Here is an 18,705-nt window from a genome sequence, read left to right on the forward strand (position 1 = left end):
CTCAAGTATTAAAGTACTATAAGTGTATTACAGTAAACGACAGAGATTCTTTTACGTTTAAAAGATAATCTGCAAACTCAGTTGTTGAGAAGTACATCAACTAAAATTGCGGTATGATTTTCCTTATTGCACAGTATCGAAAGTTGGATGTAGTTTAGCTCCTGCATAATAATAATTTAACGACAACTCTTGAATGGTTTGCACTTTTGCAAAATGAATAGATCCAGGTGAAGAGAAAATTACCGACTACCACTGCTTACTCGTGTACATTACTGCAACTGGATTAAAAATAATTTTGTACAGAAATTTACATCAATACCCTTACATTGCTAAAACAGAGCTGTCAGTTTCATCATCCACGTCAAGTTCCCCCTCTGATTCACCAGCTGTAAAAATCGTTTTTTGTGTGCGTTAGTTTTTAATTTTAATAAAAGTTGAAAAAACCCACCACAACAATCACATGACACAACCAAGACTCCCATTACGTTATATTTCAACACAATACAAATTCTTTATCAGCTTGTGTTAAAATCAAACTAAGCAGTTAACTCCTATGGACGCGTCACGCCAGAATTAGTAAATATCATAAATATCAGACATAGTTTGATGCTACTCTGGTTTGCAGATTTAATGAATGTAACCGAAGAAGTTACAATTCATAGACCCATTAATTCATAGACCATAAATGTAACTTCTTCGGTTACATTCATTAAATCTGCAAACCAGAGTAGCATCAAACTATGTCTGACTGTCCATCTGGTTGCCGTGTGAACTTTAATATATTTTATCATAAATATTTTAGAAACTAGGCATTAGTAATTAGTCATTAAGGCCTTACGCTTGACTGGCCGTGCAGTAACATGGCTCTGTGTTTTTATCTTCTTACATTCAACATTCAGGTCTGCCATGGAAGTTGCTGATCCAGCTACGTTTTTAGCACGGCATGTATATACTCCCCCATCCTCAATATCAACTTCTGAAATCTTCAAACTGTACAAATTCCCATCCTTCTCAGTATGAATGCGCTCTCCAGTTCTGATGGGAAGGTCGTTCTTAAGCCATACTACTCGAGGCTCTGGGGTACCACTCACACGAACCTCCAGGTGTGTTGGTTGGCCCTCAGCTGCCTTAAGATTTTCTAATGGCATAGTGAATACTGGAGCAACTGGAGCTGTGATTATGAGGAGCATATGCAAGTATAAGCTTTAGACAAAACATGAAACAACTCTAGTAAGGGGGTAGACCGTTGGATTTGGCATAGTTGGAATTTGGGCCAAGAAAGGTGAAAGGGAAATCATAGATAGCAAGCCTAAATTATGAGCTGAATAAATCTAAATGTACATTTTTTCACAATGCATTTTCCACGTGCTTGGAAACCAGTTAATTCTTATGTCATTTTTAAACAGCCAGATAGACCTTTTTTGAACTGCAAATGGACATGATTACTAAACAACACACAATTCGTATTTCTTTACGTTCTCTTCAGATAGCTCATTACTATTTCTATTCACATTTCACTAAATATTCAGGAGTATTATGAGTGCATTTGCGTGTGCATTTATGACTTGAGTTACCAACAGACCTGATGCGACCTCTACCGGTGCCACTTCTACAACTTCTCTTTCCGTAGCAGGGACAAAAATTTCCGAAACCTTTTAGCGATCAGGAAAGAAAGCAGTGGATATTAGGAGTTAAATAAGGCCATGTCACCACCAACCAAAACTACCATACTTAGTCACCTCCCTCAGAAAAACGCCGCATTCAACCGGAATAATGTGGCATTTACTTGAGGATATGAGGGAAAAATAATAAAATCAATAATAAATAAATAATCTTCACCATCGTCGTTGTGTATATCACAATACTCACAATTACGAAAACAGTGGGAGACAAAGAAATTTTCTGTTTTACATAATATGTGTTCCAATTGCCGTCTGCGATTTAAAAAAATATGGTTCCTATCAGAAACGGATAAATCTAATGGAGGCCGCGGCTTGTGTCAATACGGATATGCGATTTATGTGCGTTCCTACCTCCTCTGGCGATTTGGATCCGGGCTTAGACCTGAGATTCACGGTGTATTCTGTGAAAAGAGAGAGAGAAATGTGAATTAAACCTACATCCTCGCCTCCGAAAAATGGCAGACACCATAAAGATATGGCACTGAGCTGCTCTCAACTGAATCATCATTTCCAGCTAGTGCCGACGAGAGGTTAAGCTGATAGGGTTCTTCCTTGAGCAGGTTGCACCAGAGTCATTCACACTGGCATAAACTTGCATGGAATTACCTGCAGGCATTATGATTTCTGCTGTGGACTTCTTACGCTGAAGAACTGTTGCTGGAACCAAAATTTCATCGCCTTGGGAACCATCTGCGAGAAGTTTGACTACTTTGTACATTCCAGGGTGTGACACTCGATCCAAAACAACCACAGTCTCTCCTTTCCTGAGGCAAATGTTGTTGTGGTCATCTCTGTAGTCTTCTAATGCTATACAGAACTCAACTTCTTTGGGAGTAGAAGCCAAAAGGATCTCAAACCTAGAATTAACAAATCCATTTTTTTAAATAATGCTACTCTATTCGATCCTGTGCTCACGCTGATGGTCCAAAAAGAGACCCACACCAAAAAGGAGGCTCTGAAGTAGAAGCTTCAGAAACCAACACTGATAAGGGGGCTCTTAGGTGAACACCCTGTCTAATATTGACCAAAATATGAAACACTTACTTGGTCTTCTGACGAATTTCTGCACAAAGGCGATCAATTACTTCTTTGCCAGCCTGAACAGATACAATTTGGGTGAACGACCACAAGGACTATATTTAGCTTTCAAATATATATGTAAATTTACAAATGAAGAGGAAGTGGTACCAAAAATTATTAAAAATACAATTAAAACGATGTCTCATACCTCAATGTCAGCTGTATCCACATCAGCCTTTTCCCCACACTCCAGCAGATCACCAAGAAAGGCTTTATATTCTAAAACACGTTCAACTGGCCGATCCAAGAGTTCTTTTATGGGACGAGAAGGCGCTTCATTTTCACATTTCTGTAAAATTTAAAGTAAAATAAAATTTAGAAAACGTCAATGAGACATGCCCAGCATGCTTTGGATGGCAAAAATGGCGAAAACACACCAGTTGCATAAGATTTCAATGTAGCTACCTTGAAGAAATCCTTTGGATGTGATTCCAAAAAGCTATCTGATTCACTCTTTCCATCACAAAAGGTTATGTATCTGTCAAGTTCATGTTCCTGGGTAGAAAAAAAAGTAAAGGTCCTTAGCCATACTAAAATAGCAGCATTATTACGGATTTTCCACAGGATAATTATCAGAAAATAGGAAGGGATGGCATAGCCGGCTCTTACCCTCTTCTTGAACACTTTTCCAACCTCTGATGGATTTCCTTTGCACTTTGCCAACTCGTCACAAAAGATCCTAACAAAATTGAAATTAAAGTCAAACTTAAATTTTCAGTTTTACCTAGATATTCGCAAAGTCAGGCCTCACAACATCTGTCTAATTCGAGGGCATTCGCTTGGTGAAGGAAACGCGAGCAAGAAAAACTAAATGTGGTTTTTTCACTTTCCATATAGCAAAAGCAGCTACCTATCCTAAACACTGAGACATGCCCAGCTACATAGCGACAATCACATTAACAACATACACTTTGTGGAAGAAGAATATATCTTCTGAATTGATAAAGATGGTGTCTTTATTGTCCGCCAATTGAGATGGCGCGTTGGGAAGCTGATAGATGTAATCCTGAAAAATAAATCAAGGAACTTTACTATCACAACAAAAAAATGCATAGTCAAGAAATCTTAACTATCTACCTTTTTTGATACTAATTTCAAAAATAAAAACATTACCTCTGCAAGTGACTTCAAGTCATCCACATAATTGCTCTCACTTTCAATTAACCTATCAGTGATGGCATTCATTCTACGCAGTTTAGCTCCTTTTTCTGAGGCAGGGGCTTCCCCATTCATAAAGGGATATGGAAGAGTTAACTCCACAGCATCAAAGTTGAAGTCATTAGGTGTTGTCATGAGATGCACTTCAGACTCAAACCTCGGTTGACCTTCATCAGCTGAGTGGCCATTTGGTAGCTTGCTAGAATCAACATAAGGAGCTGACCCCCTTCGTGGGGTATCTGGTGGTGTGAAGATCAGAACTGAACCAGCATGTTGGGGTATGAGCAGCTCAGCATGTTTAGTATGCTGCAATCTGTGGGAAAAAGAACAGTTATTGCACGTACACAATGTATCTGTGATTGACAAACAGTACAACAGTTAACTGTGTATCTCTCACAAACTGTAACCTTTTGAGGACTTACGGTTTGTGGGTATTTGCTACAGAGTCTTCAATTTTCCGACAGATGTTCTCGTTAGCTCTTTTCATGCCTCCTTCCACCCTGTTTATTTCCTCTGGGCTGGTATTTTCTGAGGTGTCTGGTGTACTTTCAACAGTTTTCTTAGACCGCACTTCAACACTCAGATTCTCAGAACTAGGCAAAGCACCAAATACATAGAGATTTGACATCATTTCTGGTTTTTCTGGCACCAACATCTCTACTTCAGTTCTTGTTTCTTGCTTGATACTTGTAGTGGTCTCCCTTGTGGTCGTTTTCCATACACGTTTTCTAGTTAGCTGAGCTTGGTCTGCTGAAGATGGTGGAAATGTTTGAGTGTGGAGGGCTGTTTCAACTTCAATGTCTGTGCTGACATAAGGCCCTAAGGAAGTCACTGTAACATCTTTCTTTACCACTTCTACACCCCATGGAGCTAAACCCATCTGATTAGGTTCTCGCTTAGTATCCTCACTGATATGAACCAGTATCTCATGTTCTGGGATTTCAACTGGCTTCAGAGCTTTTCCACCTTCAAACCAACCCTGGATCTCTGACTTGATGATAGGCTCGATCTTTTGCTCTGTTTCTGTACTAACTGGTTTGTCTGATCTCACTCGCACTGAAACCTGTGGACGCTTGGCTGGTCCAGCCTCTTCAAATACTTCCCAGTCCCCAGGTCTTTTACTACCCAAGACTCCATCAACAAATGATGACAACACATTTACACGTATTGGCTTTTCATACCCCGACGTGTCAGGAGTGGTCTCCAGCAATTCTTTCTCGTAAGCTTCCACACGCTCTGTTGTTACCTCTTCTGCCTGGAAGTTACAGAAGAAATCACACACTTATAGGACCTGGATTTCTTGATTGGTTGTAAAACATTGTGCAATCACATAAGTATAAATTTCCAGATAATACTACAGGTTTCAACTAACACATTGTGAATCACATCTGAAGATAAAGTGATGATTTCACTGACTGATTTCGTATTCATATATTCCATGTATAATACATGACAAGTGAAATTGAATGGTACTTGGGTTAAAAAAATTGTTAAGCATAACCTTTTAACGAAACTTGTGTAGTACTTAAAGAAGTAATGAACAGCTGGATTTGTACCTTAGGAGGAAGTCCTCGCTGCTTTCTCTCCCTGAGCCTCTCTGCTAAACGAAAAAGGTCATTATCCATGAGATCAAACTTTGTAGTGATGTGTTTCTGTTTGGTCATAAGATCCTTTGCTTGGTAGCGAGGCTCATCCATGGTAAGTTTCGCAGAGAGTTCAGCCAACTTCTTCAGTCGCGCCTCTTGCTTATTAAGCCCAGGCTTAACAAATCCTTCCAACATGTCCAGAAGGTCTATAACTTCCTCCTCAGTCTTGCACCTTTTTGCTTCATCTTGGGTGGTTTTCAAGAAGTGCTCACTATCACTGATCCAAACTGTTGCCTATTAAAAAGAAAAACACATATTATAAATGGCCGCAATCAATCTGACTGGGAGAAATAACTGTTAAAGAACCAAGAATATGGGTAATAGAAAAGTAAAAGAAGGGGTGGTAAATTTGGCTATATGTAACAGCAAATGGTTAGTGTAACACAAACAAAATCAACACTCTCATCTAATTCTGTTACTAATAAACACATGAGTATACTAGTAACAAACCTGTTCATAAAGTTGATGGAACTCTATTGATGCTTCAAGCATGGCCCTATGGTCTTCCATCCTGGACAAAAATCTCTGCCAGCGGGCTTCCATTGCAGAAACTTGACGCACAATGGCAGGTGCATCATGATGATTTAATTGCTTCAATTTCTCTGCTTCTTCTACCAGTCTACCAACTTCCACATCAGCTGGCTGTAAAAATATTTTAAATGCACTTATGTACCTCAAATTGAGTCTACAAAACACTATATTAAATAAAAAATTAATTAAAAAAAAAACAGACCAGCAGATGGGGGAGATAAATGATCAGCTCTCTGACAGTTTTAACACCAAGATATTTACAAGCCCTATCAAAATTAATCTTAATCTCCCCTTAATAGCAACTTGAAAGAAAAGCAAGTTATTATCATTTTCATTTTCATCATTGTCACTATTATTATTATAGCTACCTTGACAGACTCCAGAAATGAATCTGACTCTTGAAGCAGAGTAACAGCATCAAGTAAAGTGATTCCAAACTTTCTGTTCAAAGCAAGCAGTTCTCTGGTGTGCTCCTCTATGGTCAAGTTGACCTGATAAAAATAATTATTGATAGAAAGTTGAGTAAAAACTCTCTCAACACACATGAAAATGACTGAAACCAGTTCAAACTGAATATTCATTTTAGAACATAAAATAATTAAAACAGCATTAAGAAGTAGGGCCAATAAATATTCCCATAAAATCAAAACCAAAGCATTTCAAATTGGATGAGCTCCATACACAAAGGGAGTTGACAGAAATAAAATGTCAGGAAGGAAGGTGGCGGCATTGCATATGCAAATTTGTTTCGCGAAACTTCCGAACAGGAAAAAATGAAGTTCATTTTCAATACTAATAAGAATAAACAAAGGAGAAGATTATGAGTTTCTCGCGGTAGCCGTTCAGGATATTCGGCAGCGAAACTATTCTAGCAAATTGCGCTTATTTCATGAATGTCACACGAAAGCAGCAGTAATTAACCCAGAAATAAAATGCGCAAGTATATGCTAGTTATTACTTTTTAAATTATCATGCTCAATATTTTCGCTTTAAAGGATAATTATCCGTTGCTACTCTGAAAGTTTTTCCGCAGAAGATCTCGCCGGCTCAACTACAGCCGTTAAACATTAATTTTAAGCTCATCGTTTGTCGATTTTGGTCAACCGTTTCTCGGTTTAAGCTATCCGTTTTTGGACTTTGGTCAACTGTTTAACGTTTCGGGCTGACCGTTTTTATTTTTGGTCAACCGTTTAACAGTGTGAGCCATCCGTTTTTGAACTTTGGTCAACCGTTTAACGTTTCGTGCTATCCGTTTTTATTTTTGGTCAACCGTTTGAAGGCCTAAGCTATCCGTTTTTGGACTTTGGTCAACCGTTTAAATTTTTTGCCATCCGTTTAAGCGGTTATGGGATCCGTTTAAACGCTCGAGTTAACCGTTTACTATCCGTTTTTCGAGACCGTTTAACGGAAAAGCGTTAGTGTCCGTTTTCCCGTGGAGGGTCACATATCCCCCAATGAAAGATGATTTTTTTTGTCTTGTCACGAGCAAGATAGCATCATGTTTGTAGATCTGAAGGTCTGAGGTTCAATTCCTCATGGGATTGCAGAATTTTTTCTTTGTCCCACACTCGTGACAAGACAAAAAACATCTTTCTCTATCACTTTACTGAGCTCAAAACTTACCATCTCTCTTATTCTAAATACCTCATACTGTTATCTACTTCACTTTGTAAAAATTGAAATTACTTCCATAGGTAATTGAGACATTTCAGCTTTTACATACTTCTAATAGAGTTTACAAACATACCGCACTGATAGCCTGCTCAAATTCACACAATCGCACACTTTCTAACAACTTGTCCCTATGGTGCTCCCAAAGAGACCTCCATTCCTCATGTCTTCCTTCTGATCTCTCAAGGAAGCCCTTGATTTCATCACGAGACACAGAGACAGCTGCTGAAGTGGCAGCCCGGCTCAAGACATCCTGTGCACTAACAGTGGTGAAGCTGTACAGGTCTTGAACTGTCTGGTAGTTGGCAAGATGGTCTTGTAGCAGGAGCTGGGCATTGTTGATGTCTCTGGGGAGGGGTTGGCTTTGAAGGCCATATGTCATTTCATCCATCATTTGGAGAAGCTGAAATGAAATCCAGTCAGGAGAAAAGTTATTTTCCTGATGTTGTAATTCTCTAGGAATCAAGAGTGCACAAAGCACCACCAAGAAACCTCAAAATGAGTTCATTCAACCTATTAATGCCCTGATTTGAACCTTGTCTGGGTGGGGAATTGAAAGCATAACTGTAAATTCTCTCCAGTGGAATACTTGTTTTTTATCTTTTAATGTGGTGGTGTTAAAAGGTAAAGAGTTAAATTTCATTAGCAGATGGCTCTGAAGGAAAGGTCCACAAGAAAGTCACAGCTACTGATCTTGCCACTTGCAAAAAAATTTACCATCAAATTCAGCACTTAGGCAGGGCATTTGAACACAATTTTAACCTGTGGGGAAGGGGGCAGAAATTTGAATAAACTTATCTCCAAAAGTTCTAATGCCAAGGAGGGGATGTTCAAGCTTCGAAATGATCATTGCAGATCTATGAAATGTTCCTGAATGTATATTTAATGGTTGCATTAACAAATGGAAGAGTGTCAGTAGTTCAGTTAAAGATAATGACACTTTTACTGTTATACAAACATAGAACAAAAATAATGCAATAAGGAAAGCTGTAAGCAAAATGATTACATTTTAAAATTCCTGGCAAATTTATTTGATAGTCTTTTTTCCCAACAGTAACAAGTAATTTCTACTTATAATATCAATACTAATCAAGTAAACATACAGTGAAAATAAAGAAAAGATCATTTCAAGGATGTTACATAATCCAATGCTAATTCTCAGAACAAAAACTCTACAAAATGTGTGACCAAATTTATAACTATTGAGAAATTAGGAATGAAAGGGGCAGATTACGACACTTACTTTTTCCACACTAGTGTAAAATGTTGCTGACATTGACAGCAAAACCTCATAATCTGCTAGCAGGGTCTTAAACCTTTGATAAGCAATCTGAAGTTCATCTGTAATGACTCTAATGGCTGCTTTATAGCTACCCTCTGCCTCTGACAGCTCCTCTGCGGCACGCAGATGAGCTTGGACATCTTCATCAGTACGCTGAGGGAGGAACCAAGAACAACTTAGAACTACATGTGAAGAAGAACAAATTTCAATAGGTGGTCTTTACCCCATACTATGTACATTTACATGAACATTTACCGACTAACTTATACTGCTTTTCTCAGACCAGTTTTAACCAGTTTCACACAAAAACAAAATATTGATGAAAGGCGCATGTGAGGTTTAGAAAAAAATGGTGTCCAGATGTTAAAAAAGTAGTTCTTTCCAGAAGCTCACAGAGCAAAGCCCTTCAACTCCCTATACTTTCAACCAATTCCCCCAAGTAGAGCCCAGGTTTTAAATTTGAAAAGAATGACTTAAACTGCTCTCTATTTCTTACCCTTGCAGCATCTTTGAACCTTTGCAGCTTGTCTTCTAACTCTCTTGGGTCAATGGGAAGGGAGCTGTAGTCTACTTTGACAGGGAAAAATGTATCACTCTGTTCTTTGATCCATAGTATGACCTAAAATGATGACAACAGAACACTGTTTAGAAAAAAAAAGGCCTAGAACATGACATCTCAGGTAGTTTATTGATTTTAATGCCTCTGAAGATTAAACCGTTACAGCAATCAATATTCCAAAATGGGAAAAAATGTAGATTTGTTGGATTACAGCATCAAATCAATCAATTGTGTATTTTTACAATGGTTGACACCATTGCAAAATAAAACTTGAAGGCTTTCTTTAGTCCTTTAGAAATCACTTTGGCCTGTACTGAGGGCATATCAAATAAGCTCAGTTTCACTCAATTTGAAGATGGAAATAACTCTCAGATTAGGACAGGTTCCTGTTACAACTTAATAACTACAAAGTTTACAATTAACACTTTAATCACTGTGAGTTATGTAAGCCTTCCTTGGCATGCATAGTGTGTTCAAATAAAGCAATACAAACAACAAGACTTCTTACCTCCCTCGTGTCTTTTTCAAACTGCACAAACTCAGCACTCAGCTGCCTGTTCTTGTTTAGCTGTTCTTCTCTTAGGTTCCAAAGCTGGCCAAGCTTATGAACCCTCGCCTCTAGAGTTGCCAGGAACTTCTGTATGCAATCAGCAGCTGCCCCTCTGTCCAAACACTCCTCTCTTGGTTCCTACAGAAAGATAAAACAATACATGCTTTCCTCTTTAAACCATGGCCAAAAGCTCTTTTAGTGTTGGGAGCTACTTACTTTTCGCAACTCATCAAGAAGTGCCTGTGACTCCCTCTGCATTTGTCCAGATGCTGAAAGAATGGCATCCTGCAGTTGTTCTTGTCGTGCAAGTAATGTGGGTGATGCATCAACATTCTCCTTAGGCTCATCACTTGTCAGCTGATCGAAGAGCTCATCCAATTTCCCAAACAGCTATCAGGAAAGCAAATAATTGATCAGGCAACTTAAAACTTGCATTGAACCTTTTTATCTGCTCTACAATCATTTTGCTATATAATGCACCAACCAGTTGTCTGTGGCGATGGAAATCAAAGTACATTTTCCCCAACTTAAGCCGGTATTCAAGTCGAGCTGAAAACCTCATCCACAGATCCTGAATATCATTAACTTTAGCACTATCTTTTTTCAGTTGCATATTAGATGCATCAATAGCTTTGGCCATTCGATCTGCAAAAACCTGCAAAGAAATAAATATTTGGTGACTACCGCAAAATTTTTGTCAGGTAGAAATTCTGTACTTAATTGTTGCAACTACTTTGTGCCTTTCTTGCTCAGCTTTTGTGGCAAAACAAATACCATCTTTCTTTACTCTCGGATTTGTTCCTTCTTCTGAAATCCCTTGGTGGTGAGAACCCCAATGGTAAAATTATCACATAAGTTATAAAATTAATGAAAAGCTTATCATGTTACAGGTAAAATAATAAAAATAACCTAGAAAATGCTTTCTGATTAATCAGCTCAAAAAACACTTACTGTCTAAAGAATAATGAGATGGTTGCTTAACTAGTGCATTTAATGGCTTGAGTGAAGATCTTATCAGTAGCAAAACTCTAAACTAGAACCTGGTCATAAGCTGCTGCAAAACCTTGCTGAACACAGGTGTGCTATTACCAGATGTTTTGTTGGATCTGGTAATACAGGTATAAGTAGTAAGCAAGTAATTTACCCAGCTACTGTTTCTGACCTGTCTCTCAGAATCCATTTCTTGATGTGAATACAGAAATTCCTGTGATGTTTTGACAGAATCACCCATTGCAATGTTGCTATCAAGAAAGTCTTCACCAACATTCCTAATCCAACCAAAGAGCTAAGTAGAAATAAAACAGTACATGGTAAATATTGGCATATTATTGATCAGTGATACGTCCACTCTAACCCTAACCCTCTCCAATACATTAAATAAATAAGACCCCCACCATCTCAACCAATCATACACTAAACTAATGATCAGTCATTAATTAATTACTTGCATTCCCCTTCACTTGTGGTATAGATATGTGTTTACTGAGTCCTCTCCTTCTTTTCTTGTGATATCACCTTCTTCTGATACAAAACAGGACCTGACTGTCTGTTTATGCAGGTTTCACAAAACTGGATAAAGATCAGAATCTTACATCTTCAAATTCCTTGTCCGCAGGATCAGGTTTAACGTCAACAAGCATAGCTGTGCTCCGCTCTTGCAGTTCCTCATACATTCTCACTATGACAGGTTGGTGTTTCCCATCTGCCATCTTCTCTTGCAGTATCTTTCCATCTCGCAGTTGAGCTGCAGATGCTGCATTGATTGCTCCATACAGCTCCTTTTGATCTTCAATGGTTAGCTTCTCTTCTGAAATTTTGTCTCTTATTTCATCAAGCTTATCATGTGCCTTAAAGAGACAAGAATAGAAAGGAAAGTTTTGCCATTAAAATTTAAAACTAATGCTAAAGACAGCTTTGATTAATATGTCTACAGTTTTAAAAAAAATCAAACATAACTAATACTATCATTTACTCTGATGTTTTTCTTGTAAAAAGATAGTGTATCTGTCAGTAGTTTCCTTCTGTCTTCCAAACGTTCTTTGAATAACTGCAAGTTTGTTAGAAGCAGGGTAATTTTTTGCTGTGTTTCCTGTACATCTCTGAAATTTCCATGCACAAGCTTTTCTGTTTCTCGAGCAAGCCTCTGACAAGCCTCTTCTTTTTCCTGAGAACAAAAAAGAAACTTTTCCATCACATTTTTTTTTCAATTCTATCATTTACAAAATCTTATAAAGTTGTCATCAGATGCTCAACTGCTCATCTTTAGCATGTAACAACACATTATCTGATTCTCAATTCTTTGAAATTATAACTCACTAACCCTTCACTTAAACAAGCAATAACTCCAAGAACTGATCAAATAGTATATATAAGAATCAAGTGTATAGTGAGGCCAGCAAGTTGTGACCAACAGGCAGCACCCTGGAATAAGCACTCAATTCCTGCACTCACTAGTTATGAAAAGCCAAGGACAAGTTTGTCAAGGAATCAACAACAATTCTCAAATGTACCTTTGCCACTTCCTCAAATTTATAGTGTTCATCAAGAAGAACTTGAGTTGAAGGTGACGAGTCTCCATAATCTTGATAGCTGATATAATCCTCTCCTTCTTCATTAAGCCATTTTGTGATCTGTTAGATTGAGTTGTAACAAAAGTTACACTTAATGATCACAAATATCACCTTCTTTTGCCATGTTTAAAAATGCTGTTAGAGTTATATGTTACTTTACCTAATATAAGCATATCAGTATTAAAAAGGTGTCATGTTCAGCAACACAAATGACCCAGTAAGAAAATGATCCAGAGACTCAGGATCAAGGGTCCAAACCACAAACTATTCAGCTTCAATGTCAATAAACTAGAATTAGGAACAATTTAATATCTCAACAATTTTGGATCAGTCACTTTTAATGGTCCACACCCTTCTGATACCTTTCTTATTTCTTCATCAATCTTGCATCTTTTCATACACTGCTCCAAAACTTTTTTTCTCTCTTTCCACTGTTCATCAAGCTGCTGTCGCCTGTGCTGTAGTGCTTCTAGAATACGCTCCACACTGTAACATGCTGCTTTTGTGGCATGACGATTGTTAATGTCAGCATGTGAACTGGCCTCTCGTAATTTGTCCAAGAGAGCTTGTCCTTTGGATAAAGTCTCCATGGATAATTCCAATACACTTTTTCTTAGTTCTTGATGTTGATGAAGTAATGATGATGACGATGTCACATCTTCCACTAAAAGGACTCGGCTGATCTCATCTTCTGAGGCATTGATTTTGTCAGAAAACTGTCAATTAAAAACAACAACAAAAAACATTATAAATTGCACAGTACTGAGGTCATAGTAAAATAATGATTAATGAAAAAGTCATTAAACTGTACAAACCTCCCACATTTTATTTACTAAGGAATTATATAAAATGATGGTCACACTAATACTAGATCTAACTGATTTGAGCAATGATAAGGAAAGCAAATCTATCAAATTCAAGTTTAGGAGGTTGATTCTAAAAAACAAAATGTTTGTGCACTTCATGGACAGATCTAGGGAGATGCTCAAGATTATGTAAGGGTGTGCCTTTACTAGCCAATCACAGCCCCTTGTGGCCAGCTAAAGCTTCATCCTATCTCAGACGCTAAGGAAGATGTCTCATCCAAAGTAAGTATGAGATGACAAATCCATAATGCTACCTTACACTTATGAAATCATTAAGAAAAGGAAGAAACTGAAAGCCTCCAAAGAATCAAACTGTAAATGCAGCAAAGAAACTGTCAATAACTAAGTGATATCTCAAGAGTAGGAAAATATCAATTTAGATGGTGACCAGCACTATTTTCTATTCAAGATAAAACCATTTGTCTCTCAGTTCAGACAGGATGTTTTGTTCATTAATTTCTCCCTTGAAGATTTTCCAATTAGAAACATTTATATCTCAATTAATCAAACCTGAGGATATTTTTAGCTCAGTATAATGCTATTAAAATTCCTCTTAATTTTGAACATTGTCAATGAAGAAAATTGATTAATGCAATCCATCAAAATGTTGACTGGTTATAACATTTCTCTCATAACTATTAACTTCATTAAGCTAGCTTTGGTTACATCACAGCTTTTAAAACATAAAGACAAGTTAACATCATGCTCAACTGGTCATTATCAACAAAACTTTAACAAGTCAGATTGCAGGGGATCATATAAACCTAGAATATCCCCTTATGGCTATCACTAATGAAATGTAGATAACATGTTTTCATTATCAAGACATCCAGATTACTCCCTGAGATAAAAGGCATCCACACAGATTCTCAGTTTATCTACAGCTACTGAAGCTACATGTATTCAATAGCAGTTTAAAATTCTTACCAACTAAATTCTATAAAACCTAAACATACATGAACATTCCTAAATTAACAACTTCCCAAATCAGATATCATAGATGCTTGGATAAATTCCAATTAGCTACACATACAAAGGCTGTGAAGGATCAGCTTTTAATATCTATAAAACAGAAGGACATGGAATATGACAAGATTTGGTATTACACAAAAAATCATCTGTAAAGATTGATTACTCACATTCTGTGGCACCATAACAAGAAAAGTGCAAAGGACTATATTGTAAAATGGACAGACAGATGGAACGACTAGATCATGCAAGTTTAAAAGCGGTGATTTCATCCCATAAAAGGTATCATCGTCATGAATCTTAACATTAAATACCAGTTACCTTGCATTCCACAGATTTTTCAATGCAAGATTTCCTCTTACAGGGTCACCCTTTTAAATTTTTTTATCAAGTAAATGTTGCATTCTATATGCAATGTAAGTTTTATCAGACAAATACAATATAAACCATAATATATACCTTATATGTATTGGAAGCTTAAAAAAGCTGTCAGAGGTAGGTACATATACACATAAGACTCACAAGCAATTAAAATTCTGCTAATAATTAAGTAACTCAAACCATTTCTTTTCATAAGAATAATTTTGAAAAATAAGAGGGTAAATTGTGAATCAATAAACTTAGGAAAATTGAGCATATTAAATGCTTTTTGCCATAAGAAAAAAATTGGAATAATTGTAAGCTGAGTTCAACTAACTTCTCATAGTACTCAGTATTCTGCACAAAGCCTGCCATTAATGTCATTAAAAATGAAAATATTTAATTTGATCTTTTCCATTAAATTACCGATATCCTAATCAGCCAAGTATGATTCTAAAAGCAATTAAAGAAACAGTGAAGGTCAACTTACAAACAACCTTGACAGTTACAAAAATTCCTAATAACACTCAGCAGAGTTCAGGGCAGATGCACATGCTCTTTTGGAGCACAGAAGCCTTCTCCAATAAGAGTTACAAAAGATTTATCACTTCATATGACCGGTGACCTTTCACCCCCCCTCCATTTGCAGTATGTCACTCAAAATACAGAATATAAGTCAGGGGTGAAAAGAGGGAGTTAAAACTAAAATGATGGCCTTTCTAAGGCTTTTTACCTACTGATATAGAGGAATCCAAAATATAACAATTTTTCCTATTGCTTTGTTGATGGAAAAAGTCAAATGTGATATGAACTGAAGGTTTTTTCAGTTAATGTGAAAGGAGTATCTTTTTGCAGAGCAGTATTACTAAATTGCGACAACATGGAGTTCAGTGTTGTAAGATCATAAACCAAATATTTGTGAAAAAAAATAAAAAACTTCAACTCCTGTGGAAATATTAACACAGTAAGAGTAACATATGGCAAGTATCAATGAAGGTTTCAGAATCATGACAAGTTAATTCACACACTCAAACTCAATACATCTGTATTGGAGGTCATCCACATCTATTTACATCATACCTTCTCTACACTGTGATGAAAAGCCACTGATGTGTCAAGAAGTATTCTCCTTCCCTCTAATTGAACATTGAGGTCATTCCAGGCCTCTTCTAAAGAATCTGCCATCCTTCCATAAGGTCTGGAAGCTTGATCTTCTGTTGAGGCTACATGTAGTGACTTGATGATCTGAATGAGCTCAGAAACTTCTCTCTCTTTCTCCTGAAAATAAACATTTTAGGAAAATACCATTCACAAATCATAATTAATATCTAAACTAATGGTATAAAAGAGGTATACATAAAAATTGATGATAAAATAGGTAACCAATACAGTGATTGAGGCCAACAAAAAACATCTGAAGGTAATAAAAAGAAAAGCATTTCAAGTGCTACTTAGACAGTGATGTGATCTGAACTGGATATACTTTCATAACTGATTTATTTATGGAAGTTTCCAATAAATTGATGCGGTGCCCTTCATCTAAGCTGCAAATAACCTAAAATGGGCAGGGTGTATTTCACGTGGTAAGACAAAGTAACTTAATATTCATAACATATCTTGGGGTTAATTGTAAAAATCCTTAACATAATCTCTCCAGAGCCTCTTCAGTTACAAATACCTCATACAAATTTAAGCTTATTGGGTATTGTAGACAATCAGTGATATTTTATTTAACCTTTTGACCTTGTTTACCACAACAGAATTGTTCCCTAAATTTCTTGAAGAGATTTCAGGCATATGGTAAGAATGTTTTGGTTATAATCAGTATGCCCCTTTCACGAAATACAAAACATCCGATACAAAATTTATACACGGATTGAGGGCCACACAAACTAAAGTCTTCAAATCCTTTGAAGAAAAAATTCAGCTATCTAGCACATGCTGAGGGATACTTTTGCACAAACACTGACGTAAGGACATAAGAGGTTTGGTTAATCTCATCAAAACAATTTAAAAGAACCAAACAGACGGTCATGTCATGCATCATGAAGAAATTGAATTGTTCAGGAATGTTTCCCGTAGATGATTTTTTTATCGCAAAGAAAAAAACAAGTCTTCGACGCCAAATCGTGATTAGTTAACATGGATTCGCCTCTTAAATTCCATCTCCTTGAGTTCATTAACATCTAACAAACAATCCTTTCGTTTTGCTCGATCGATCTCAAGAGTTAATTAGAAAGGTTTCACATCCCGCAACCATGTTCATAGGAAATTACATTATCGTCATTGCCTCTGGCGTTATAATTAACACGAAACGTCCATTTCATCGATTATCGTCATATCGATCTACAGCCAGATATACAATTCACTTAGTTTAAGATGAAATCTGCCCTTCGTGTTTAGCATCTGTGACTGAAATCCTTAAATACTTTTTCTTCTTAGAATCCGTGTATTTTGTAAACAGTGACCTGTAATTCCTGCACAGACATAGCCTCGATCAAACCAAAAATCTTAGTAATGTTCTCGCTAAACAAGAATCTTCCAAGCCAGGCAAGTACATAAACTCAGGACTCTGTGATATTGTGATCGACCTAAATGTTTCTGTGATTGTATACAAATTGACAATTAGTATTTATACACGATAACAATGATTCACTGCTCTTTTGCCAGCATGGTTCGCACCATCTTTCAAACGCATGATAGTTATTAAGGCTCCCAGCTCTTTAAAGCACGAAATAGAAAGAAAATAATGATCGAACGCCAAACTAAGTGCGATAGAACACCTGATCGAATGAACAGAAGCTTTAAGGATGTGTTACTTTTCACTTTAGGTGAGTCAGGACGAGCAATCGTGACACTAAAATGGCTTCTCCCTTGGCATTATCCAGGATGAGAATGGCTTCCACGAAAATAACTATTAAAAGTGCTTTCATTAACTTACCTCCTCTCAGGATTTCGATACTCAGAATCCAACAATGGTGAGTTAAATTGATGCAGCAATATTCAGCCAAAAGCTCAGGTCGACAGTTAAGGCTGATTACTTATGCAAACTTAAAATGCCGAAACATGCCAACCCACTTAAAACCAGCCACATTCCATCGCGCTCTCCACGCCCCAGTGAACAAATACTTTTCATACTTGAGGCTAATGTTTACGCGCATTTGATCAGAACTCGCTTGACTGCGGTCAAAACGAAAGGCGTCACATTACATGTCTGGTAAATAAAAACATAACAGAAAAGCGAGCAACGAGCAAAGACGATTTGTAGTCCAAGCTATGTCACGTCGTCGAGTATAACTGTATGTAAACTTCGTGTTTACAAAGGTCAATTAATATACTTTTCTATTTGCACTGAAAGAAAGAAAACGCAGCAGGCGCACTTTGATATCATGGCGTGACGGAGACAATTTATCACATGGTGAATATTCTCCCTTAATAACTTAAGATAATTTTTATTACAAAACGGTTCGAGTCTATACAAATTCCATAAAATGTAGCGTTTCAAATTCTGACAACTTATTATGCGGGATGAAGGTTTTTCCTAGAAAGACAGCATTAACTTCTCGGAAATTTGGATGACCTTCCGGCTCTCACATTCAAAGGATCTGTGCTCTAAAATTCGTCATCTTTACAAACTGTTTATATCAAGTTCATTCTTCTCATTCCCTTGCAACTTCGACCGTGCACTTGGAAGTGTATGGTATGTATGGAAATTTTCAAATATGGGGTTACTCCCAGTATTCTGGTGTACACAAGAAAGTTTATAGTGACGAGCCCACGA

The 18,705-nt window shown here is 37.1% G+C and overlaps 1 protein-coding gene and 1 long non-coding RNA gene across 9 annotated transcripts in view; one reads left to right on the forward strand and one right to left on the reverse strand.

The window, feature by feature from the left end:
* LOC113679141 (obscurin) overlaps positions 1–18,705 on the reverse strand; it is a 97,779-nt gene that overhangs the window by 68,744 nt on the left and 10,330 nt on the right. For 4 of the 8 annotated variants that reach the window (XM_089194836.1, XM_089194832.1, XM_089194835.1 and 1 more), the window contains exons 16-42: positions 16,005–16,202; positions 13,092–13,445; positions 12,670–12,789; positions 12,132–12,323; positions 11,752–12,006; positions 11,322–11,444; positions 10,644–10,814; positions 10,376–10,549; positions 10,118–10,297; positions 9,547–9,669; positions 9,012–9,203; positions 7,845–8,171; positions 6,466–6,588; positions 6,017–6,208; positions 5,477–5,800; positions 4,343–5,175; positions 3,876–4,233; positions 3,671–3,768; positions 3,372–3,441; positions 3,168–3,257; positions 2,911–3,051; positions 2,727–2,779; positions 2,289–2,539; positions 2,034–2,083; positions 1,583–1,652; positions 839–1,171; positions 326–386 (exon numbers count right to left, since the gene is read on the reverse strand). In XM_089194836.1, coding sequence (XP_089050962.1) covers positions 326–386; positions 839–1,171; positions 1,583–1,652; positions 2,034–2,083; positions 2,289–2,539; positions 2,727–2,779; positions 2,911–3,051; positions 3,168–3,257; positions 3,372–3,441; positions 3,671–3,768; positions 3,876–4,233; positions 4,343–5,175; positions 5,477–5,800; positions 6,017–6,208; positions 6,466–6,588; positions 7,845–8,171; positions 9,012–9,203; positions 9,547–9,669; positions 10,118–10,297; positions 10,376–10,549; positions 10,644–10,814; positions 11,322–11,444; positions 11,752–12,006; positions 12,132–12,323; positions 12,670–12,789; positions 13,092–13,445; positions 16,005–16,202 — 5,456 coding nt within the window. Of the gene's footprint in view, positions 1–325; positions 387–838; positions 1,172–1,582; positions 1,653–2,033; positions 2,084–2,288; positions 2,540–2,726; positions 2,780–2,910; positions 3,052–3,167; positions 3,258–3,371; positions 3,442–3,670; positions 3,769–3,875; positions 4,234–4,342; positions 5,176–5,476; positions 5,801–6,016; positions 6,209–6,465; positions 6,589–7,844; positions 8,172–9,011; positions 9,204–9,546; positions 9,670–10,117; positions 10,298–10,375; positions 10,550–10,643; positions 10,815–11,321; positions 11,445–11,751; positions 12,007–12,131; positions 12,324–12,669; positions 12,790–13,091; positions 13,446–16,004; positions 16,203–17,865; positions 18,005–18,705 lie in introns of those variants that run through there. The other 4 variants (XM_089194837.1, XM_089194834.1, XM_089194839.1 and 1 more) reach the window with 3 other exon arrangements.
* Positions 16,588–17,884, forward strand: LOC149034876 (uncharacterized). The gene is made up of 3 exons (XR_016183229.1): positions 16,588–16,724; positions 17,367–17,474; positions 17,756–17,884. It is a non-coding gene; the product is annotated as an uncharacterized LOC149034876 (long non-coding RNA).

This window comes from Pocillopora damicornis, chromosome 14 (assembly GCF_964200805.1).
Source record: "Pocillopora damicornis chromosome 14, jaPocDami1.2, whole genome shotgun sequence".
Classification (NCBI taxonomy): domain Eukaryota; kingdom Metazoa; phylum Cnidaria; class Anthozoa; order Scleractinia; family Pocilloporidae; genus Pocillopora; species Pocillopora damicornis.